General features: G+C 42.5%; 1 protein-coding gene across 19 annotated transcripts in view; it reads left to right on the top strand.

The window, feature by feature from the left end:
- The window catches only part of MSI2 (musashi RNA binding protein 2), a 1,016,916-nt gene that overhangs the window by 729,270 nt on the left and 262,748 nt on the right, over positions 1-24,898 (top strand). For all 19 annotated transcript variants that reach the window (XM_069226626.1, XM_069226631.1, XM_069226625.1 and 16 more), the window contains exon 9: positions 15,237-15,351. In XM_069226626.1, coding sequence (XP_069082727.1) covers positions 15,237-15,351 — 115 coding nt within the window. The remainder of the gene's footprint in view (positions 1-15,236; positions 15,352-24,898) is intronic.

Raw genomic sequence — 24,898 nt, 5'->3', positions numbered from 1 at the left:
CCTCATCCCATTCCATATCTGGGTGTGCCTGCATTTTTAGCCTAAAGCCTTTGTCGTAGTCTAGCCATGCCTCACCAGCGAATTGCCTCTGTGCCTCGTGTATCTTTGACTCGTATAGCCACAGATCTTTTGCACAGTGTGGGAACTTCTCGACTATTATACAGGCCATGATTCTAAAGGCGTCTAGCCAGTTATCGAAATTCCTTTCCTTTCTGACTCTGTTACGCTCTCTCCTCTTCTTTTTTGTCAACTGTGGTTAGGTCAAGGCCCTCTACTTGGATTTCTAGCAGGGTGAAGATGTCTATGAACTCTCTGCGCCATATCCTTTCTTTTACCGCTAGTGGGATCAGGCTTGCTAGCCCTGGCGCCCTTGCTACCATGTACGGTCTCCCCAGGGTTCCCCTTTTGTATGTTTCTGGGGCCCGCCCGCCCGCAGATGGGCTGCGCCGCCTGCGTGTGCTCCTATCCGAGTCCCATGCCTGTGTTGGCTTAGCTGTGGGGTTTAAAGGAGCTGTCTCCTCCTCCCCACTGTCGGGTGATGGGGTACGCTCGCGCGCTGTGTCTGCTCTAGGGGCCCTGGACCCCCTCCCTTTTACTATGCTGGGACCTGTTTCGATCCTGCTTTCTGTGTCCCCCAGTTCTCTTGCCTCAGGCGCCCCCCCTGCTTTTGCAAATAATAGCGGCGCCATTGATTTCAGACATTCTTGGACAATTATGCTGATCTGCTCACCATTGTTCGCCTTCGCTCTCTTGCTGGGACCCGGGGTGGGTGCTTCGGTGTGGTCTGCCGCTTCTTTCTTGTCCCCCTTTTTCGTGCTCCTGCTCGTGTTGCGCTGTCGCTTCTTTGCCTCCGTCTGCGGTTCCTCGCCTTCCGGTGCTGCGCCACCTGTCGCGTTGTCGTTGCGCTCGTCCTGCGCCATCGCTCCTTCTGTGCTTATTCCTTTTATCTGTTTTAGGATCCAGTCCTTGCTGCGTGTTGTTGCCGCTTCCCTAGCGGCTTTGATGATCTCCTCGATGTCAAGCTCTACCATTGGTCCGTTCTCCATGGTGCCTCGTTGGTCAGTCCACCAACAGGGTCGCGTCACCCCGGCTGGGCTGTCCCCTGCTGTTGTTAGGTGATCAACTCGGGTCGCGTCGCCGCAAGGGCTGTCCCCGGTTGTTGCTGCTGGTGGGGTTGTAGTAGCTGCAGCCAGGTCGCGTCGCCCTTTGGGCTGTCCCTGGCTGCTGTCCTTCTTTGTTTGTTGCTTTGATGCTCTCCTGCTCTGTGTTGGGCCCTTGCTTAGTCCGCTAGGTGAGGGAGGGGCTTGTCTCCCCTCTACAGCTGTTTTAAATGCTCGACCGTTTCCCTTCCTCTGTCTTTTTTTTTTTTTTTTTTTTTGGTACGTCCCGGCTAATCACAACGTTCCGGGTGGCAGCTGGATTCGAACCCCTGTCACGGGGCGGCTTCCGGTGACGGCGGTCTTAAATTCGCCACTGAGCTATGGGCTGTTGATGCCCGAGTGTTTTAGCCGCGGGAGCTTGCGGCACGGAGGCTAGATGTTTGCCGCGCTCGCCTCCCTGTACTCGTAGGGGGCCTTTGCGGGGTGGGTCCTTGCCTCGGGGGCAGCGCGGTGTTTGCCGCCTGCTCAAGTGATCGCTACTGTGGTGTGAGGCACCGTTTCAGAGGAGCCCAGCGCCCAGCTTTCGAGGAGGGTGCACACGGGCTCACCTCCGACCTTCAGAGGGCAGGGGGGTGCTTACCGGCGCGGCGAGTTCCGGCCGGATGGATCCCGGTTGCTGGTTGCGGCGCGGCGGGTGAGTGCCTTTGCTTTCTTTGTCTCCGCTGCGCTGTTGTGCTGGCCGCGTGGTTCCCGGTCGGTCCTTCCGCGCTGCTGCTGCTTGAAGCTGGTTGCAGGGCGGTCGCGCTCCGGCCCGCCGGTCTCCTGCGCCGAACCGCGTCTCCGCCGAGCTGTTGGGCTAACTTGCGGCCTCAGGTGCTTGCGTGTCCGCGCTGTGGCTGGTTGCAGGGCGGTCGTGTCCCGGGCTGCCGGTCTCCCGCGTCTCCGCCGAGCTGTTGGGCTGACTTGTGGTTCCTTCCGTGTCTGCCGCTGCTTGTGGTGTCGGGCTGCTTGAAGTGGTCCCGGCGTGCTCCTGTTGTCTTCTTCTCTCCTGCTGCCCGGTCTCCTGCAACTTTTGTGGGTACTTGGAGCCGGGCAGCCTTTTATCCCCCATTTCTGCCCTCCGGGCCCATGGGGGTGGGTGCGCGATTCAAAAAATGCTTGCACCCCCATTGGTTTAGTTGTTTTATTTCCTGTCTCCCCTTTCTGTTTCCGCCAGAACGTCCGTTTTGCGTTCTTGGCCGGAAATGGTGGGGTGCTCGCGGGGGGCTTCCGGTACCCCTATTTTCTATTGTGACGTTGCGCGCCATTTTTGGCGCTTTGTTTGCTCAGGGCCGCGGTGAGGTTTCCGCTCCGGGCCCTCCTGAGCTCCCTTCGGTCGCGGGCCTTCGCCCATTTCCCCCTGTTTGAGAGGGTTGTAGGTGGAGGGAGTGCAGTGAATACCGCCAGCAGTCGGTGGTGGAAGCGCTGCCGCAATACCGCACCCTTTCCGCCATTGCCTTTTCGGCATTTTCCTGTATTTTGTTTATTGTTCTTATCTCACTGTGAGTGCCAGAAATACTTTGGCAAGCAGTAGACGCAAACTCCGAGTACTTTACATATTTTTTAAATCCTTCATGGAAAATGAGAGCAAATATTTTGTCAGTGTTTGAAAATTGAACAAAAAGTTGTCGCTCTGGGATACGTTGAAATACAGCAGAATTACACGCTTTGTGTGTACAGGTCTCGCCACTCTCGAGTTCCACGTGTCTAGCAATGGAAGGCAAATGCGTAGGTGTATTTGTTTAAAGTCCTCCCATTACAGTTAGTTAACCTTTATATTACCTAAATGAAAATTGTATAAACCTGAAATTTTCTGTGATGGGGTTGCTTGGAAACAGGCAGCAGGTTTTCAAACGGCAAAGAATAGACTGCCACCGATAGCGCCATTAGCAGCCCTGCTGTTGTGCCTTGTTCTTCTGCATCCGTGCCTTTGCCTTGCCTAATCATCTGCTTGCATGTGCAGAGCACGCCCATGTTGGCCTGCTTATTCAGGTGGCAGGGTTCATGCAAATGATGCACGGCATTTGTAATCCAAACACAGCGCCCTCACTTAGCGCACCGTTTTGACGACTCGTGGAGACAGCATCTCTAATGCTGGTAAACCTGTTCTGTGCTGCAGAGACACCGATTATTTCAAACATTGTTTCGCCTTCCCAACCAGAAATAGTGTTCGATATTAGCATCGTCTTTGCGGACCAGTAAATGAAACGATGTGAATGCAAACTAACAGGAAGGTTGTAGATTGCCGCCTGCTTCATTGAAGATGTGCCTAACCCGATCAAAAAACAGTGATGCTCTGAAAGAAAGTACAGTGGAATCAGGACACAATATCCGCACACGAGAAATGTGATTCAAACGACTCCTTGGGAACTTTGTAAGCCCAGTTTCCCACGTGGAATACCTGCTGGCCCTGTTCTTTACAACTGCTCGCTGTTAGCAGTGGTAATGTCCTCTTGCACTTTGCAAATCATTTTGGATGCTCTGTCCCTCAGTTCTTGTGTCGCCTTATGTAACAATGGGTTCCCTCTCAGGTGTCAGTATGCCGAGGATCCTATGATATAAATTTCCTTCGCACTTGGTAGAAACTTTGAGTCACACTCCAGCCACAGTCAGTATTGAGTAACTGTTAGCGTCGAACATGAGGCAAAATGGGTACTTACTGCTCTAGAACTGGGGTAATATTTAACCTGAGGCAAAACAAGGGAAATGAAACCCGGAAGAAATAAACAAATGAAGGGCCTGGTGAATGCAGAGAGTGTTCTTATAATAACAAACAAGCAATGGCAAAGGCAGGCGGCCTCGCTTGTTGTTAGGTGCTGTTTGTGGTAATAGTTGAGTGATGTCAAGTGTGTTGCTCCCAGCTGAATTGGAAAGAAAGTCCCAAAATAAACAACGCCTGGTTGGAAAAATATGGAAGCTGGGATTACATTAGCAGAATGAAGTTGTGTACCCTCCGATTGTTATGAAAAGAAGTCCGGAAATAGCTTGCGTTATAAGTGATGAGCGTAAGACATACAGCAATTTATACTGTAGTATACATTTCTGGCCAAGAGCTAGTATTTTTGTTCTAAACTTAAAGCCTATGTGCATGCACGTTTTCACTTTGTGAACAAAAAAATAACCGTAAAGCCAGCATGTTACGATGACAGCGCAATATGAAAAGAAATCTAGGAAGGACGATTACTAATGTCTTTGTGACAGGGAAAGGCATCTAAACAGCACGCACTTCATAAACTAAGGCTTGAACGAACAAGTAACATGCTGTGTCAGCAAATTAAATACATTGGCTGTCATTAAAAGTTACTTTGTCATGTCACAGTTACAATAAAAATAAGACTGCTTTAGTCCACATTATCAAAATCTAATGAGAACACATAGGGACATTGTAAGCATCCATGAAATGCCATGGCTGTCATTGACAGCCCATCAAAGCTATGCCAAATTATGAAAAAACATGAAAACGAATGACTAAGAAGGCTGTTCTAACCGGATTCTCTGTATTATTGAGCGCAAAAATTAAAAAAAAAAATGTCAAAAGTATATTTTGCCATGAAACTGTAAGTCATTGTTATAAAGTATTTCGTCATAGTGGTATTCGTTGATCACTCTGACAATTCCTATCAACATCTTCACAAAGAAAGGCACAGTTATTTTGAGTTTCTCAAGCACTAACAGTTGGATTTTGCTTAAAGTATGAAAACAATTTTAAGAAATCCTACTGCTAACACCTGAATAAGCAGTGATTCAAATTAAAAGTTGCTGCTTTCAGTCACCCAAGAAGTCAAGTCAACCGTTCACATATAGTGTGTACAGTATGATTGTAGCCCATTGCTTTTACAGATGATTTGTTAGGTGGATGAACACAATCTCAACAAAAATACTTTGTTCGATCCTATGAGCTATCAATCAAGTTTATTAAGGGTGTCAAAAGTTAAAGGGAGATCCCAAAAGGGACAGGTACATAAGAGACCCTTCACCCCACATGTCAATTTTTTTGTCACAGGATTGAAGTTTAAAACATTGTATACATTCACAAACTTGGTGTAGTTCTGTTAAGAAGTTTGCCTGTATTTCCAGGTGTGATATTGTTCGTATGTGGGTTGGAATGTCCAATAGTTATCTAACAACAAAACTTTCTGGGAGCAGATGGGAATTGAACACTCTTAGTCTGCCACATTTGAAATTTGTGGACATTACAGAGTGCACTTTAGGTTTGGAAGTTCATGGACGTAAAATAGGTGTATAATAGTCTCATTGGGCTGCAGTTGTGGTAAATAATAGCTGTGTTTTTCTTTCTCGTGCTGTGACAGTGTGGGACTTTCCTCTACCCCGCAATAATAGTTCCACTTTCTGTGCACAGTTCTTAAAGTGGAAGCTCTAAGGTGGTATAATAAATATCCTCTTGTGCACAGTTGTAGATGTGTTATGTTGATTTGTAAATCACACAAATCACCCAAGAGGGTATCCAGGCGCTTGGGCAGGTGTGTAGACCAAATATTCCCAATAGTTTGGGCTAAGCCTTCTATATATTACTTGGCAGAGAGTCTGCATTCATCATAAGGTAGAACAGTGTCTCCAACTCAGCCCTACATTGATTTTATGTGATAGTCTGGTGCTTAATGGTAGAAGATATGTTTTCGTAAAGCTACAGGGCATTAAGTTATTTTTGAAACATTTGCTCCAAAGGAATACTTTTGGTTTCAGAGAGGAGCATAGTTGGCTGCTCCTTGCCATTTTCGTGTTTGTTAGGTGTGACTGTGTACCTGATTTACCTTCTGTGTTTTTTTTGATCGGAAAGCAAATAGGTTACATTGTACAATATTCCTTTGGTCTACTGTCTTTAGGATATGATTAGTATTTCAGAGCTTCTTTGTGTAACCGCGACAGGTCATACGTCGTCAGACCACTTTGGGCTTTGTAGGTTCAGTAGAAGTTGCATTAAGGGAATTTGATTATACGGTTTGGTTGGGCACCGTGTTACTTTGAGCATCACAATTATTGTTGCAGTCCTCTTAGTAGCATTCTGAATGTATGTTTCCAGACATAGAAGGCGTTAACGTGGTGTTTCTGGAATTGGTTAAATTACTTTGATCTCTGGCCTTGGACAAGATCATTATGTTGGTCCCTGGCGTTGTAGTGGCTTCTTTATTACTCCCACTGCAGTACTGCTGTCAGGCATTCAGCAGCATTGCTCCGCTTTGCCCTTCTGCTGAAAGGCCCTACACGCACGCTTTCCGTCTAACCTGCAAAGCACGTTATTGAAGGAATGGTGGTCCCATGCCGTGGAAATAATTGGAACACCATAATACACCCAATTGCCAAATAAATGTGTGGGGCAAAATACATATGTACGAACGTTTAAATATAATCGTTGGAATGTTGAGAACTCCATTGAAGACGACAAACTAGCGGAAGGCCAATATTTATTTGCATAAACGTTCTGGTCCTGAATTCCAGTGCACGTCTCTTTTTCTCACAGTTTATATAAAACATTATACCTTCTTTAGATGGAATGTTCTAGTAGCATTGTAGCACTACTTCGGGCTAACCCAGTTGGTAAAGGCCCTCGTTATAGGCAAGAGGACCTTTAAGAACTCTTATTGCCCTCAGCAGAGGGTATTTATGTGATACAAAGGACGTTTGCAGTGTGTAGGGTACATTAAGGCAGTAAGGAAAAATACACATGTACAACCATACTGGTTATTGAGTGATCACTTTTTACTCCTGATTTTTTTCAGGAGTTCGCTAGTTTCTGCTAGGTATTCATTCACCTTTAGCTGTGACTGGTGCGTCTTTAATAATTTGTCAGTGTTGTATGTATGTCATGTATTGCACACCTATGAATTTTTTTTTTTTTTTGTTATTATCCATTCGAAGGATAGGGATCAACCACAGCTTTTTGTATCATCAGTAGTATTCAGTGTTGATGTTTGTTATTCTCTTTTTTTTAACTATTGGTTTCATTGTTGTGCAAGCTCTGGTATGCTTAAATGTTTGAGACAAACATTTACAGAAGTAGTTATTAAAATGGCAATGGTATGCTCTCCTATTCAATATACAATCCACGAGAACACCAAAAATGTGCCTGCTATGCTATTTAAACTTTTTTTGTAACCAGGAAATGTTTTCTATGATAATTGAATGTAGGTCTAAAATGTCTACCCTTTGAATATGCTCAACCATTTCAATAATGTGTATATGTCCTGTTAGTGTAAGGGGAAGGTGTTCCCATTTGCCAAGCAGTCACATTGCTTCTTTTAGCAACGGCGAATAGTTGGCTGATTTTATATCATTGAATGTGGAGATCAACAAAATTACTAAACAATGCATCTTCTTGCCTACATATTGATGCAGTTGAGTAGGACTAGCCAAAATTATCCTTGCATTTTCAAGATTAAATTATATTAAGATGCTTTGCCAAAAGAAGCCTCAAATTACCTCCATATGACCATTTTAAAATCGGGAATTGAGATTTGCACATCATAGACATATCCATAACTTTGATATTGTGTGAGTTCAAATGAACAGGGTTACTGTGATGGGATTCAATCAATTTAAGGACGAAGGATTCCGTGTAGAGCCCATACAGAGCTGGTGATAACGGCTATCCCTTTGATAGATGTTGAATAGTTTTGATGCAGCCTCCTTGGTATACATGGCTGCGTTTGGTTGTCTATACTTTATGTATCAGAGCTTTAAAAGTGAGGGGAATCTATATTTTTTTGTAACACCAAGAGAAAAGGCCAGTTACCACGGTTGAAGGCTTTTTCTGCATCCAGAGATGTGAAGCAGAGGTGTGGATTGGTAGGCTCAGCTAAATCAATGTCCCTGCTGTACTAGTGTGTTCTGTGGTGTCCTGCAGTAAAGCCATGTTGCCTTGATTTTTCCAGGTGGGTAATAACTTTATGTGCCTAATAGACGATAGGATGAAAAAAATAACTGCTAGTCACCACATAATAGTGAAATATTGCATATGAATTAAGCGTTAGTATACATTTCTTTTTTAGGAAAGGTATAATGAGTGACCTGACCTTACAACGCTCTACTTTTCAGCAGGCTATCAATTTTCATTTCTGAAACATTTTGTCCAAACTAGAAGCATCCAAAACTGCTTGTATCTGACGACACAAAAGGCCTAGAAGATCACATCACTATCTTCAGCTGCCACTTATACGGCTAGGAACTTTCATTTCTACTACTGTGCTTACTAACTTAGAACATGTCCAAACTGATTCATGATTTTGCAAAGGTATTTTCATACATCAGTGTATTCTTTTCCACCTTACCTCTCATCTTTTTTACTTCGCCAATCCCAAAAGGCTGTCCTGGCATGTGAACTCTAAAGCCATTTAGACCTATATCCCAGTATGGCAACAGATCAGCAAACATTTACAAATTTCAATGTTGCATGGTTATTACCCTTTATGCAGTAATCTCCTATTGACTGAACCTTCAATAGCATATGTTGACTCTTAATGGGCCACTTCTGATCTTAAATTTCTCCATCAGTTATAGTTAGATAATGCGCTTAAGTGCGTCACAGAAACCGCAGTTTAATTTGATATTTCACACTCTGAGTTTTTATAAATACTTACAGCTGTGGACTGGCCTAACTTATGGAAACTTGAGACCGGTACCTGGGGCACTACCAAAATATGCACTATGTTAATGCAATCTAGAATGGCTCTTTTTAAGATGTTCTATCAAGAATTCATGACACGAGGAAGATAAAATTGAGTAGCGTGTGAGTAAATGGTCTAAATAGTTTGATACAGATGCAACAAAAGGCTTTAGTGAATCATTCTGGTTAGGTTTTATAGTCAAACTAAGATTGTAATATTCTAGAAACAATTCTGACTTCTCCGTTGCACCTGTGGAGATCCGTAAATGGCAACCTACAATACTCAACATCTGCCCACAATGTCAGGGGTTGGCCTCTGATCATCTCCAAACCTATTGGGATTTTATTTTGGATAGAATTTCACTAGCGAGAACTCCAACTCTGCATTATGTCTGTAAATCCACCATAAGTTAAATCAAAATGTATGTTTTTGTTCATCTTGGTTCCAAGATTCCAAGATTCTTAGCACTAAATTGGAACGATCTCATCAATGGGGGCCCAGAATTATGAATGCAAGAAGTTACATAGTTACATTTTTGTGAAACAAATGAACATCATCAAGCAAACCAGGAAATGTTAGATTTGAGATAAATGTAATCCTATTACATAAATAACATTTAAAGAAATAAAATTCATGGTAAGAGACCGTAAGACTCATTAATCCAGTTATCACAGTGTCTGTGAAAAGTGTATTGTGGATAGTAAATTCATATATCAATGCCTTATCCTATAGCTTGACTCATGAAGATAACACATTTAGCCAGTCTGTAATCCATTCACCTCTTCATTACTCCAAATCCAGAGGTAGTCTTACATTGGTGGCAGTTTCCTTTAATACTTTGATAATTGACCTCAGTGACCTACCATTGTATGCCATAAATCATATGTTGTGATGAGATTACATGTTGGGTTACCAGTTTTTTTTTTTTTTGGGGGGTGGGGGGGGAGTTGAAACCCTTCTCAAGCAGCAACCACAATTATTCTCTGGGTAAGGTCACAGGCAAACCCTAAATTAACCTGTGCTCAACCCTATGTGACGTCACAAGCAAACCCTAAATTAACTTGTGCTCAACCATCAGATAAACTCGGAGGTAATGTGTAAAGTATTTGTGCAGCACTTCAAACAGTAACACTGAGAGAACACACAAAAGAAGCCCACAACAAACGTTAAAAAAACAGAGTAATTTTTAATAAATAAAATATGACCAACACAACAAAAGTCCAGTTAGTAGAAATGGAGATAATCGGTTTTAAAGATTTTGGTGAAAATAGCTCCAAAAGGCGTAAAGCACCAACCACGCTGGACCAGGCTAAGTCACAGGTTCAGGCCAACTGTGATGGATTGTGGGCTGGCTACAGGGACTTAGTTAGGACAGCTGGCCACGGTACCTCAAATCCTGGTTTGGGAAGCATTGAAAGGATCTGTGTCGAAGAAGCGTCACACAGCAGAAGCAATGAGTTGGTTCCGAGATGCAGCGTGGCTGTGGTTTGAAATCCTGCATCATCATCAAGGATCCCATTGACCAGGGCTTGGGATGTGAAATCCGGATTCATGGATGTGCCGTGCAACCAGGGCGATGCATTGGTTTCAAGGAGCTGTGATGGGGAGTCCATAGTCAAGGCTGCTATTGACAAGGGATGTGAGGGCCCGCACCGAGGGTGCATCACGCAGCAGCAGTTCCGATGCTGAAACAGGCTGCGATGCAGGTCTTTGCTGTGGTTCCAATCCATGCAGTAGCAGCAGTGTGTCGGTTCCACTCAGTGTTATGCCACGTAGCAGAGAAGATGCATTGGTTCTGCTCGATCCACTTAGGCTGGAAGAGCACCTTAAGCCCACTTCCAAGGGTCCAGGACGGTGTTGGCACCACTTGACAGGGTAAACTCACCGATGGCAGAATCCAGGTGCTTCTGTTCCTGATGCTCACGTCAGAAGGTTAGCCAAATAGCCCTTGGAGTCAGTCTTGTTTTTTGGTTTCAGGAGATACAGATCCAGTCCCTCTAACTCAGACAGAAGGGAATCAGGTCAGCACAGCAAAGCTACAGCACAGCAAGGCAATAGTTTGGCAGGGCAAAATAGCAGTCCTTCCTGGAAGAGTATCCACAGATCCAGAAGTGTACTTAAGCGTTGGTGTCTGAGTGCTAGTATTTATACCTATTTGTGCCTTTGAAGTGGAGCAAAGCTTCTAGACGTTCCCTTTGAAGTCCCCAGGCATTCTGCCTTACCTGTCCTGGCTCCAGACTAACTGCAGGGGGTAGTCCTTTGTGTGGAGACAGGAAACATCCTATTCAGGCCTTTACCCAGCTCCGCCCTCCCATCCTGCCAGTTATGCCCAATCTAGGCACACCTAAGCTCTCTATTGTGTGTGGCTGGCGAGGAGGTAAACAAAGTTCAATTGTCAGCTACACCCAGTCATGTAACGCAGGTACCCCCACTGAAAGGTTAAGACAGGAAAATGACAACTTTCTAAAAGTGGCATTTTCAAAATTGTAATTTAAAATTCCACTTCACCATAGGATAGGATCTTTCATTGCAAGTTCAAAGACACCAAACATGAACTGGTTACCTGCTCCCATTTGGAAATGTCAGCATGTTCAATGTAGTAAGGTCACTCCAATGTTATCCTGTGGGGGATGTAGGCCTTACAGTAGTGACAAACACATTTCAGAGATTTTCACTACTAGGTAATGTAAAACTAAAAAGTAGTTGTCTCTCTTTTTTAAAGTACTTTGCACCCTGCCCTTTGGGCTATCTAGGGCCTACCCTAAGGGTGACTTACATGTATTAAAAAGGAAGGTTTGGGCCTGGCAATAGGTTTACTTTGCCAGGTGGCCATGGCATTTTAAAGCTGCACAGGCTGCAATGGCAGACCTGAGACATGTTCAAAGGGCTACATAAGTGGGTGGCACAATCAGTGCCGCAGGCCCACTAGTAGCATTTAATATACGGTCCCTGGACACATTTAGCACCACTTTATTAGGTACGCACAGGTATATTAAATATGTCAGTTGGGTGTAAGCCAATTCTACCATGTTTGAGGGAGAGAACACAAGCACTTAAGCACTGCTTAGCAATGGTAAAGTGCCAGCAAAAACAAATTCAGCAGAAAAGTGGAGGGTAAATGTAAAGAAAAATATGGGGTTGACCCTACCGAGAGGGCCAGGTTCAACTTGACCCCCTTCCAGCCTAAAGCAAGGGGAAACTAACCAATACCTTGATGGAAGTCCCTGCTTAGCCAATAGAATGTGGACAATGGCCATCTACTTCAGAGGCACTTGTCTGTGCTACGACCTTCTGAATTCTGTTGGATCCCTCTTTCTAAACTCTCCTGAGCCACCGGACTGACCCATGGAGAATCCTTCTCACCTGTAGACCCCATCTATGCAGTACCTAACCTTAAATTGCTCACAGATGAAATCCTGTAGACAGACATTAGCACCATGGCCAGCAGAGTCATGTGGCCCATTCAAAGCCTTGGATCAGACTTCTGTCCCTAACCCAAGGAGAAAACTGCTCATAAGGACAGCAGCAGGTCCAGTAGTCTGACATCTAATCCTGCATTTGTGCTGGCAGACTTGTTGTTAAATCATTTGCATTGTTTGCCCTCTACACAATAATCTGAGGGACACACATTTGCACAGTTGAGTTTAGCAGTATTGAGGTTGTGCATTCAAGATGAAAGATTATTGTGCATGTCATAGTATTCCTGATGTTAGGGCTACAAATATCCCACATTTGAAAAGGCATTTTATGGATAGCAGAAAACATATAGCAATTATAAAGGGATTCTGTTTCATGTAGTGATAAGCTCTGACAAATTGGTCGCTTATGCCTTTATTTCTGTTTAAGGCAGGAGGAGTTGGTTTAAGCCAGTAGTTAAATTGTAAAAGAATAAGGTTGCTTTGTCTTGATTTCACCTCATGCCACTTTAATCTACCACCAGACACTCTCTGCCTCTTTGTCTCACTCATACAGGTACCTTTTCAATGCTCAGATCTTGCTTAGTCATTCTTTTTCCATGTTCCCCTTCCTTTCCCCCTTTTGTATTTTTTCTTTAGTTTGCTCTGGATCAAAGTCTGATCAGGAAAAATAGGTGCTACTCCCCCAAAATAAGTGCTGTTGTGCCCAACCTTGAATTGCGGACTCAAATTAAGCAATGGGTTAGGTGTTGTGTATGTCAGATTCTAGTACCAATTTATCATGTTGTTGCAGACAGTATGAATGTAGTACAACCTACATCTGTCATTTACTATTATTAACTTGATTTTTTGGCTTGAACAATTCCTCTGAGTTTTGAGCCAAGCCTGTTTCTTGACTCTTTAATCTACCATTTCAGATCACTTTTTGCTGTGATTTTTTTAAGTAAATAGAATTGCAAAAAGAAAACTTCATTGTTACAGCGGTTTCTAGGGTGTAGGTTATTTCTCAAACTGCAAGAGTTGACGCCTGTCCACTGACAAGGTTTTGTTTTTAAATGAGTGTATAATTAGCTCTATTTGGAGCGAATCATGCACCCCTGCCATCAGTACCATGCCAGCCCCCCTATTTTGCTTAAAAACTCATTCCAAAGGATTAAATAGTTCTAATACTTAATCACATTAATGGCAGCCTTTCGCAATATATTAGATGTAAGGATTCAATATCCGGTGTTACTGAGATCTTTTGTTCTGAATTGTATTCTGGGTCTGCAGTGCTTATGATAACATCGGTAATCTTTTTTTAACATATAAGGGGATTATTGGTATCAATGGCATCAATAAATGGGCAACATAGGTTTCAGGTACTGAACTACATCCTGATGTACAGGGAAAAGTTTGTGTGTGTGTGTATATATGTAGGTGTATGTGTATATATATATATATATATATATATATGTGTGTGTACACATACATACAATAAATGAGTATTTTTCTGTTTAGGACAGTACATTCGAAGAGGCATGCAGTGACAAAACTAATGTTAGATTTTCTCTATTTTATTTAATCAACGAGTAGGCTTTACTAGCTGTAGTCCTAGTGTTTCTTCAGTGTAAACCTAGTTTTACTGATTCACTTTGACCTTTTAAATCCGTCTCTGCTAGTTGTCAGAATAGACCTTACTATTAAGTAGCTTTCATGTTGCACATACATTTACTAGATGTTTTCTAAAATGCAACTTGACACATAATGGAGCGTTCAAAGCCTGTCACTTGCCCTGTTTTTTTCTGCGCTTTCAAGTACCTTGCACCCTCTCGGTGCTGCTTCTTGGACGCCTCTCTATTGTATCTTTCTCTTTTTCTTGGCGTTCTTGCGCTTTCTGCCCTCAACCCTTTCCGGTGGCAACACTGAATATTCTACCCTGGCGTCTTCTCCTTCCATGAACAGTCATCATCCACACGCTCTTTCTTGGGACCCAAGTGCTTGCTGGGCCTCGTCCTGCCGACTTGAGGACTGCAGGTATCCCCCATTATTTGTGGCAGCTTTGAACATCATCTACCTGAGTGCCATCTGGTCTTAGATGAAATCTGTGGCTATTCTAATACTGCGGGGTTGGTCCTAGAAATTACTAGATTTGACTTGAGAGGGTTAAACCGCTACGGGCTCTTTTTTTAGTATCCTCTGTCATTTGCATCTGATGGAAGGGTCACGTTGTACTGATCTCTTCTATCAGCGAAAGTAATCGAATTTTGGATGGGCATTGTGCTGTACAAAGAAGTAGTCTTTGTTCTTTTGTTCATGGCTAATGAACTTTACATTCTACCTCTGCATTCAGTGCAAGAACATGCTACGCCTTTGGGCCCACTTTGAACAGTATGAAACGGCCTCACGGTCTACTCCTGTTTTTTCTGTAACTATCTTTTTATGCCACCCTTTAATTTTGAAACGTAAATATAACTGAAGGATAAGCTTCAGTTTAGGGCACATTGAACCGTATTATCTCTGGGGATAGACTCGGTAGTCCCCAATCTTAAGCACAGCCCTCCATTCTACATGCTCTTCTTACCTCCACCCTGATCTGAATTGTAGGACATAATTTTTGTTTGAGTCTGTTCCGTCACACAGCACGTAAAATTAAAACAAACTAATCCGAAACGAAAATAAAATTAATTTTGTATGCCTTATTTTAGAGATAGGTTAAGAATTATTTCAGGAAATTTAGTGGTAAGATTGTGGTTTGAGTGTGCTGCTCCTAATTGACTAAATGTTTTCGAAAGGCCTTTTTTTGTATAAACTTTTCTAGTTAAGCAATAGAATCAGAGTTTTCGTCTTACAAGTTACCTGCTGTTCTGGTCTGTTTATTTCTGGTCAAAAAAATACATTCAAACAGGAACAGAGGTCAATTATTGACTTACATAACTGTGCTGAACTGGCCTGATTCATTTCTTTAAAGATCACATGGAGTAAAATCTAAACATAAACTCTCTTTAGCAAGATGAGATTTTTTTTTTCATGTTTGCATGGAATTCATTTGCATCTCATTTGTGTCTCTTGCTCAATAGGTGGAATGTAAGAAAGCACAACCAAAAGAAGTGATGTTCCCGCCCGGGACAAGAGGCCGAGCGCGAGGGTTACCATACACCATGGATGCATTCATGCTGGGGATGGGAATGCTTGGTAGGTTCCTCTATCCTTGCTTTGGTTTACCTACAAATAAGCATGATTTAGAAGTCTTACCGGCCTAGGCCTTTGTTTCTTCACTTCCAGCTTTCACTCATTTCATGTGACTATTGTGCTGTGGCAGCCAGCCTGCAGAGTTTATTTTCATTTTCTAAATGGATCCCTCACCTTTAATCACCTTTCTTCCCTGATTCCTGGGCCATTGGACCTGAGCTAAGTCTTTACATGAAAAAGTGCTACAACACACTTTCAAGCTGTTTTCAGTCTGAGTAACTGTTTCCTGGTTGACAACACATCCTAAAGTCTCACATTCGTGACCCAAAGCCAGTGTGGTAACCCAGAGTATTCGCCTTCTATGCCATTTAAGGTTAATTCTCCTCCTAATCATCATACACCACAAGGTAGTCTTGACTTATGTTGAAATATTCTCTCCTAAACTTTGAAATGCCATTTACACAAAACAGGATTTCAAAATATGTGCTCTGCCGTTAGCATTTGTGAAAAATCATTCGGTAGGTTTGAACTTTTCACTCAGTGGAAGATGTGAGTGAATTTCTTTATGAATAGTAGTATCCACTTGAATGACTGAAAAACCTGTAGGTCTGGAGAACACTGTTAACAAAGACCTGGAATTCAACTATTTGCGTGTATGTGTGTTTTATTGGTGCTGATAGATATTTTGTACCCTATCTGGACTTAATCTTTCTCAAACAGAAATGTATTGCATGTTGTTAAAAATTGTTGTACATTTGATTAAATCAAATACCATTGATATGAAATATATAAAATCTTTAGATCTCCACCCAATGCTTTTTATTTGTAGGAAATTTATAATGAGTTGAGTACCTTGACTGAGTTACTCAACATAATGGTCATGTGGCAATTCATGTATTTATTTTTAAGTCTCTCAGATTTCATAGTAAAAATAAGTAAAATGCAAAATGTCCAGAACCTGATGCTCTCTGCCACATCTTTTGCCTAAATTGCCACATAACTCTTTCCTACAAATCCTTGCAACAAATGGCAGCTGGGAACATTTAAAAATGGGGCATAATGCTTGACTCGATTTCCAGTAAATGAACCAGACTTCTTCCTTGAGGGTTAAGGAGGGAGCAGTGGGGGGCACGTTCTCTTACACTCACCTGCACTCAGTCTCATTCACTCACATTGATGTTCTTTTTCACACTTGTGCTCACTTGTACTTTCTCACTCATTGTGACTGTTTCACTTATTCCCAGTTTCAATCTGTCACAAAGACTGACTCACTTAGTCTCACTCATTCTGCTTCACGTAGTGTTCTTCATTCTGATTCACTCAGTCTCATTCATTCTGTCTCACTGACTCCCTCAGTTTCATTGATTCTTTCAATCTCAATGAATTTCACTCGTTCTGATGAACACTTCAAACCGCAGATTCCTCATCTTTAGGATAGTCTCCAGGAGCCTGACTGGATCAGAATAGATTTCATAATAATAAACCAAAACACTGCTTGGTGGCACTGTACAGTTCAGCATAGTCATTGTTCTGCCACAGAAATGGTTAAAAAAATAACACCCCTCCTCCCAAAGACGTCAATATAATTGCCTTTCTTTCCACACCTTTTCATGCTTTCATGCTGATCTGGAGCTCCACTTCCTCTTTTGTCGGAACTCAATGATTTTCAGATCGAATCCACTGTGCAAGGGAACTATGTCCCCACCTAAAACAGCAGGGTTGAAGCCATGCCATGACTGTTTGAGAGAAATGTCTGTAACTGACCCGAACAAGACATGTCTGGTGTTTGGGATCGGGCATGACTTCGTCATGCAGCAACTGTTCACGCATACTCCTGAAAGCAACCCGGGATGATGAAGCAAAGCTATACATCGCTGCACATTAAAAGAAGTCATTGGTCTTGTGTAAGTCCCCACTCCAGTTGGAGGGTACTGACCAACTCCCTCTTTCGAGGTCTATCTCAACAGATCTTCTTTGTGGTTGAAGTTATTTGGTAAGCCGAAGCCCAGATCGAAGAGAAAATGTAAGAAGGTGAAGTTGGACTCTATCCCAATTTGGCACTCTTTATCTAACGAGAAGTCAAGAGGGCATCAAGGTGCCACTCCATCTTGCTCTTGATCAGATTGTGCGGCTGATGTCTCAATTGATCCTGGTGCACCCTGGGACATTTGTGACATCGCAGCAGGTTACTGCTGGTGGATCCATTCTCTGCACTGCCTGTTCTCCTAGAACCTTTCTCTGATTCTGTACCAACTCTTGTGCTCATTTCCATTCCTGCTCTGAGACCTGCACCAATCACTTTTCTTCACCACTGATTCTGACATCGCCTGTGACAGAGGTGGATCTGGTGCCAACTGTGATATCTTACTTAGCCAAATCTGCGATCTGACATGCTAGCACATTTTTGGTAAATATTTTGAGTTTATTTCACGGAGATGACAGTAGTGATGAGTTATCCCCACATGAAAACAATAACCGCTCACACATCAATTTACAGGAGGCCAGTGGTTTTGATACTTCCCCTAATATAGGGTTGATTTCCCTACTTGGACCTCCAATGGAAGAGTGTTTCAATTGCCATGGTAATTAGACGTGTTGCTGTGGTCCTGGAAGTGCAACTGCCTTCCGCTGAAGTTGAGATAATTGTCCTTATGGACATTTTGGAACCTGGGGTTTCTTCCTCTGAGCCCTTACTTCCTTAAGCCCTATCTGATACTCTGATGGGGCTTGGTCTAAGCCTTGTTCTAGCCCACTGGTGAACAGGCAGGTGGCCAGATGCCACAGACTGGCGCCTGACAACCCTGATCTTCTTAGGTGGCATTCTACTGCTGTGAACTTGGTAGTCCATCAGCATGGTGAATCTTAATTTGTTCCCCACAACCCACCCCTGGTCGGAGTTGAAAAAGATTGAGGCATTTGGGAAACAAAAGTTCATTTAAGCCAGCCTAACATTGAGGTCAGTCAACGTGATTTGCCTACTAGGCTGATATACGCATGTCCTCTGGGTACATGGGCCAGAAGATCTTGGAGGTGGTCCTGGAAGAATTTAGGACCTCACTGGCTCAAACTATTCAAGATTAGGCCAAATATGTAATTTGAGCTAGCCTGGATAGTACTGATTATTTGGGCCAATGCAGATCAAGACCTTTCTTCCACCGCAAAGAGTCCAGGACATTTGGGCTATTATCCTGATGTGTTAGCCTGGGTCCTGGATGCCAAGGAGAGCAGTTCTGAGGCTTCTGGGCATGTTAGACCTGTCCATCCTACTTGTCCATTTTGCCAGGTAGCATATTGGGATTGGTAATCTCAGTGGGCCCAGCACAAAGGAAATCTGTCAGATGTAATTCAGGTTTTGGAGGAGACTGCAAAAGTTCTGAAGCGATGGCTTCTCAACTGCAGCCTGACCAGTAGCGGATCCCTCTCCCTTTCCCACCCAGAGCTGGCGATGGTGACGAATGCATCGCTGCTGGGTTTGGGAGGTCATCTGGGCGAGGTAGAAACTGTTTCACAAATTGAGTGGTGGCCATTGAACTCTGTTTGATTTGCCACCTGAGATTGTCAGTGTCATTCTGTCTGCCAGGTGCTCATGCTCAATGGCTCTTTATGCCGGACGCTGGGACAGATTGTGGCCTGAGGTGGAGTCTGCAAGCCCAGCTGTTGGATATTGTTTGTTTGTTTTTGGCCCAGCGCGGCCTTTATGTAAGCAATATAAACGATTTGTCAGCCATTTTATTCCTTCTGTATTTACATGACCAAGCCTCTTAGTTTAAATCAGGTGTTTTGATGTTTTCTTAGATTTGAATCACACATTCTCTCTCAAACCGTTTGTGATACCGCAGTTAGTCATTACTCTGGTCCTGACATTTCTCATAGGTATCCCCTTTGAGCCGATGCACAGCTGTTTATTGTGCCTTGAAGACTGTTTTTCTCATTGCAATCACTTAAGCTTGTCGTATGCGTGAACTCGAACCTCTCTCATTACAACCTCCTACACCACCTTTTTCTTAGCATCAGGGATTTTTTGTGCCAAAGACTGAGACTCCTTTTCATATTGGTCAATTCATCATGCTCCCAAACGTTCTTTGCCCCTGCTGTCGGATAGGTAAGACATAGCGTGCATACAACATGTGGCACTCATCTTTAAGTAAAAGAAAATTTAGGCCTCTTTGATTTATTTATTTTTTCTTTTAATACTTACCTTGCTGCCTGTACAAGTCCTATTTGGACTCCTATTGTTCCAGTTACACTCAAGACAGGCATAAAGCTTCTTTCTGCTTCCAGCACTCGAGCATGAAACTGAAACCTCAAGCCTGCACAGTCACAAATGCAAGGTTTTAGTCTCTGCACTTTGACCCCACAGATTCCGAACTCTGTGGATTTCGAACAGTCTCGGATGGCTAGTACAGGTGCCATTATGCAACTGCGCCAGCCATTAGTGTCATTAAGTGCCTCAGACTGCACCTGGATCTGAAGTAGATATGCTTTTTTTTTTTTTTTTTCACTATACCAACAGTGAATAATGGATTATAATAAACTATTATTCACTCTCGGTGTAATAAAAACCGGACATAAAACATTGAGGGCATAGCCCTGAAGCCCATATGGGAGAGTCACCCTTGCCTGCGCCTATTTCAGCTGCAGGAAAACACCATTTAAGATGCCATGTTGTCCGAAAAAGTGCTGCATGGTCTTGACTGTTGCAGATAAAACTGTACAGCCTTCCCTACACCCAGTTGATTTAGGTAAGCGGCTCACAATCATTCGCTAATATTTGCCTGGCCTGGTACAGACATTTGTGGCAGTGATTATTACATGCAATGATCTCCCTCCGAAATCGCCACCTGTTACAGGAAGCTGACTTCTATGATACTGTTGGGGACGGAAAACCTCACTTTTTCTTGAACACCTGCAACCGTTCCTAATCACGAGAGAACACGGCTCTCATTTATTCTCCCTTACCATCATTCTAGATACCACCCACTTGCACTTTCTTTACTTTCAGACCACTTTGTATTTTTTTTTCTTTATCATATAACTTCAGCCCACGCTTAGTGGGTTATGCTTGCTCCAAGCACTATGCAAGACAGAGAAGGTGCCTCTGATCTTGTTTAGTCTTTATTTCCTTCATTCTTCTCATGCATTAGTTTGGCGGAACAAAGCTCTAATTAAGATCTAAAAGTTCTCATCATGGATTTGTACCTCCTGATCATGGATCACAGATTTGCTTCTACTCTTCTTTTCATTGTCCCAGGCATACGTTTCTAAGTCTTAATCTCTTAATTGTTTCAGATGCCAAATTAATTATATTGTTCTTTGTTTCTGGGCGAGTCCAAGACTGTCCTTTCAGCTCTGCTTTGTTAGAAGACTGTTGACTTAGTGACGGCCATCTCCATGGAAACAGTTTTTCTTAGGTCACTGCGGCCAAGTTGACAAATTACTTTAATCATTGTTTCATCATCAGATCCCATGTATTAATTGAAGGTTTCCCTATCTAGTTGAGGATACCTCGCTTGTCTTACTTGAATGTAAACACATGTTCTTGTATTTATTCCAAATATCCAATAACCCTATTTGTCCATTCATTAAATGCAGTTATTCCTGCAAGTATATACTTCCCCCTCTGGAAAGCATCTTAACCATCATTGCAGAATACTTTACTTAATTTTAAAGCTTGTATCTTGCCTCATTGTATCATCTTGATATCCTTCTCTCAAACCCTAGACAAGAAGGCATAAGTGACGGGAGAAATTAAACATCTTAAGAGAGTGATTTTTTTTTCTCCATAGTAAAGTCTTTAGTATTTCAAATTGTATCCTTAGGCACCTCAGTGTTACTTCTGACTTCTTCCCTCAAGCCCCAAGAAGTAATCAAACCAGTTATTGTCATACTCAAGACCTTTTCCACTCCAAGCCACTACTTTAATCTTTGCCATCATGCATGTCAGTGTTTGTCACTAATTCCAGTACCCATAGTATCTCAACTTCCTGAGAGCAGTAGTATACGTCATACTCCAGTGAACCATCTAGTTGAACTATCCACTCTGCATTCTCTTGTGAGTGGTGCGATCGAAAATGCATGCACTAAGCTAAGGAATTGGTAAAGGCACTGATCTTTCTTTTCTTTTTAGCTTTTTAAAAAAAAAAGAATTCACATGCGCTCCTTAACTTAATGAAGTTAGTAAGCAGTTCGATTTATTGTTGCCTTTTTGGCTTTCTCCTTTTGCCAGAGGTACTTAACTGATGAAGGAATAAAGGTTGTATCAAATAAGTTTTGTTGTTTTTGCTAAGGAGGAGAACACAGAAGGCCTCCCTCATAATATCACTCATGATAATGTCTCATCCACTAAATTGACTTACAACTACAAGGCAAGTACTGTGAATAAAACACTTAAATACATTAGTTCATAGGGTTAAGAAGACGATGTAAAGGTATTATTGTAGTGGTATGAGATGTGACGTTTGCCTCATAACTGTAGGTCAGTATTATTGTACTCTATTTCGTATCCTACAACTGTGGAGTCTGCCTCAGGCTCCTCCGAGGACTAACTGTCCTAATGTTCAGTTGGCTTACCCCCCCAAAAATATTTTTCTTACCCTTCATCTTTACCACATCTATAAATGCACTCTGCTTACATGGCACTTACATTTTTGTTCATTTATGAAAGCCAACAGTTGTTTTGGAAGGCCAGAAAAGCAGTTTGTGTCCTGTAACTTCTCATCTCCTTGCTGTGTGCTTCCACTATCCTTCATGGATATTGGCCTGTTTTATGCCTCTTTGCTTATCTCCTCCCCAGCCATATGCTTGCGTCTTTGAACTATATGTTCATTTACTAGTAACTCAACAGACTTACGGACTTCTTACTTCAGTGATTGCCTCCTGCTTGTCTGGCATGCAGTGTTGTATTGGGACCATCATCCAATGTTAAAAAAGATTGAAACAAAACCTTCTATTTTCAGCTAGTGATGTTCTTGGACATATGATTGCAGTTTGCCCTGTCTAAAGAAATCAAAGGCTTTTGTGGCACTACATGCCTTTGTCTAGTACCTCTAGATTCTCAAGATGGAAAATGAAGATATCTGGCAAATAACAGTTGTTTCCACTCATGCAAAAAAAAAATAGCAAGAAATAATCTCAGAAGCTTTTGCGTGCCAGTGACCCATATTGTGAATATTCTCTTAAGGGTTCGATCCAGAGCCTTAGGATTGCTGCTGCTGGAGTTGAAGAGGGGGTTGTTGACAGTGTGTTCCATGCACTTGTTGATAGCAGAATATGTTGTACTCCTTGTAGCCCTTTTTGTTGAGATGTTATCCCTTGTGAACAGTCTTCTTCGTTCAGGCTGTCAACAGACCAATATAAAGAATGCAGCCTATCTTCTTCAGGGGGCAGTTAAAGTCTCAACTTCACGAGAGGTAGTCATTGTGACAGCTCATCAGTATATCCCACTATGCTCTCAAGCCAGTGATTGCTGCCTATCCCTCCAACTAATGTGTTTGAAGAATCAGCCTTACTATCTATTTTTCAGTCCTGATGTAGGAAGGGCTTGAGTGAGTTGTGATATTTTGATGAATCAATATTCATGTAACTACCTTGGGTAACAGAAGTGACATCTTGCTCCCTTAGATCCTAACACTCAATAGCATCACCCCTTGTCCCACAGGTAGCTTCTCATCAGCCTCCTATTTGGTCCTGATTGATTTGGGAAAATCAGGGATTAAAAACTACAGAAAGTGAATAAGGCTCATAGAGCTCAGATTATTTTCTGTTCCTTCCTATAGCCTTTATGACCCCTCCTTGATCATGGGTACCAAAGTAGACGCCAGGGGTGATGGCCACTACTCAAAGCACTAGGCTAAATTAACGTTCATGGCTCATTGGGAGCTAGTTTCTAAGCAACATCAAAGATGGCTTGCAATTCAGTATATCAAAATCCATGAGGGTTAAGTGGGTGGAAAACAAGCCAATAAATGACGTCTCCTTTTCTGGGAAGAGGTATGCTATTTTTATACGCTATCAGGCTTAGTAAAAAGAATCCTCTCCTCCAACGCTTGAATAATATCGTTTATGATGGTGTACCACTTTCCATGCCCATGCACACATTGGGCTAAACTTTCCATTCAAAGCATGTTTTCCCATAACTCAGCCTGTGGTGGGAACCCCGCCCACATTCAGTGTCTGCTTAACATTTCTCATGGCTGAAACGTTTGTTTTACAGCTGAGTAGGTTGTGGTTCAAGGGCCTTCTTTGTATATCATTGCTATAGGCCCGTTATTCCTGAATATTTTTTATATACTATGCCTTGTAGGGGGTAAATATATGGTTGCAGTACATTACTTTCTGCCATTTTTTGTGTGGTTATGCTGTCTAATTACTGACTATACAGTTACATGACCATATTTCTTACAAATGCTATTTTTATTGTGAGGTCCTCTAGGGGCTGTTCTAAGCATTACAGTCATATCAACATATTAAAATATTTGTGGCACAGAAACTGGTCCCATAATGCTTTGCAGGGCATTACTTTTACAAAACATGTTTGGTCATCTCATCCTGTGGTGGTCCTTGGACAATGGGGCCACCTTCAAAACATTGACCACAATGTGCTCTTTCTGTCTACATCATCGCTGGGTTGCCGCACTATGTTAGTGGGCACCCCCAAAATAATAACCCCTCCCATAATTCAGTCTTTTAAGCTTTCCCATGGCTACAACTTTTGTTTTATAGCTTGGAGAAGTTTTGTTTTAAAGGCCTTGTTTGTAATGTCATTGCAGTAGGCCTGCTAGCCCTAAAAATGCCCTCTAGGGGCTAAGTATATGGTTGCACTGCATTACTTTCTCCTGTATTTTTTTCATTGGGTTAGCCCCTCTTTCGAGCTAACAATATGGTTACAGGACTATGGTTTTTACAAATTATATTTTTGTTATGGTGCCCTCTCGGGGCTGTTTTGAGCATTACAGTCTACTCAAAAAGCTACTTTCTGTAAAGGTATATGTGATAACTGTGTATGTTTTACTAATCTCTATTAAAATCATGACCTTAATTCATGGCCAACTTAACATCCTTATTACACTATGACTGTTTGAACACTCTTGATATGTTTGGATGACTCTTCTAGTTTATTTCTCTTGTTACTCCTCTGTGGCTGTCTTGTGTCTTTTTGGGGGGAATTGTTACCCAGCCATCAACTCTGATGGTGGGGTGGTAATTAGCATGGCCAGTTTAAATTAGGATGCTAAATGGCAACATTTTCTTTTTTTTGTGTTGCAGAATAGAATTAGAAGGTAAATGGAAGTGCTTTAGTTATATGCAGGGCCACTGGAATTAATAGGCAGGAAGAGACAAAATTATGAGGCAAGGTTGACCAATTTATGTGGCAAAAAAATGTCCTGTTAAGAATTTACAATGCCAATAGCTCTAACTCCAGCAAATGCAAGACCTATTGCATTGCAAATGCTTGTTTCCTTTATTTTTGCTTTAATCATAGTAAACTATATAAAACTCACTCCATTGCTGGCTCACAGCTTGTTTTGGTGCAACCCTATTTTTTTTTTTT

This window comes from Pleurodeles waltl, chromosome 3_2 (genome assembly GCF_031143425.1).
Source record: "Pleurodeles waltl isolate 20211129_DDA chromosome 3_2, aPleWal1.hap1.20221129, whole genome shotgun sequence".
Lineage (NCBI taxonomy): Eukaryota > Metazoa > Chordata > Amphibia > Caudata > Salamandridae > Pleurodeles > Pleurodeles waltl.
The sequence above is the reverse complement of the archived record's forward strand: the minus strand, read 5'-3'. Positions and strand labels throughout refer to the sequence as shown.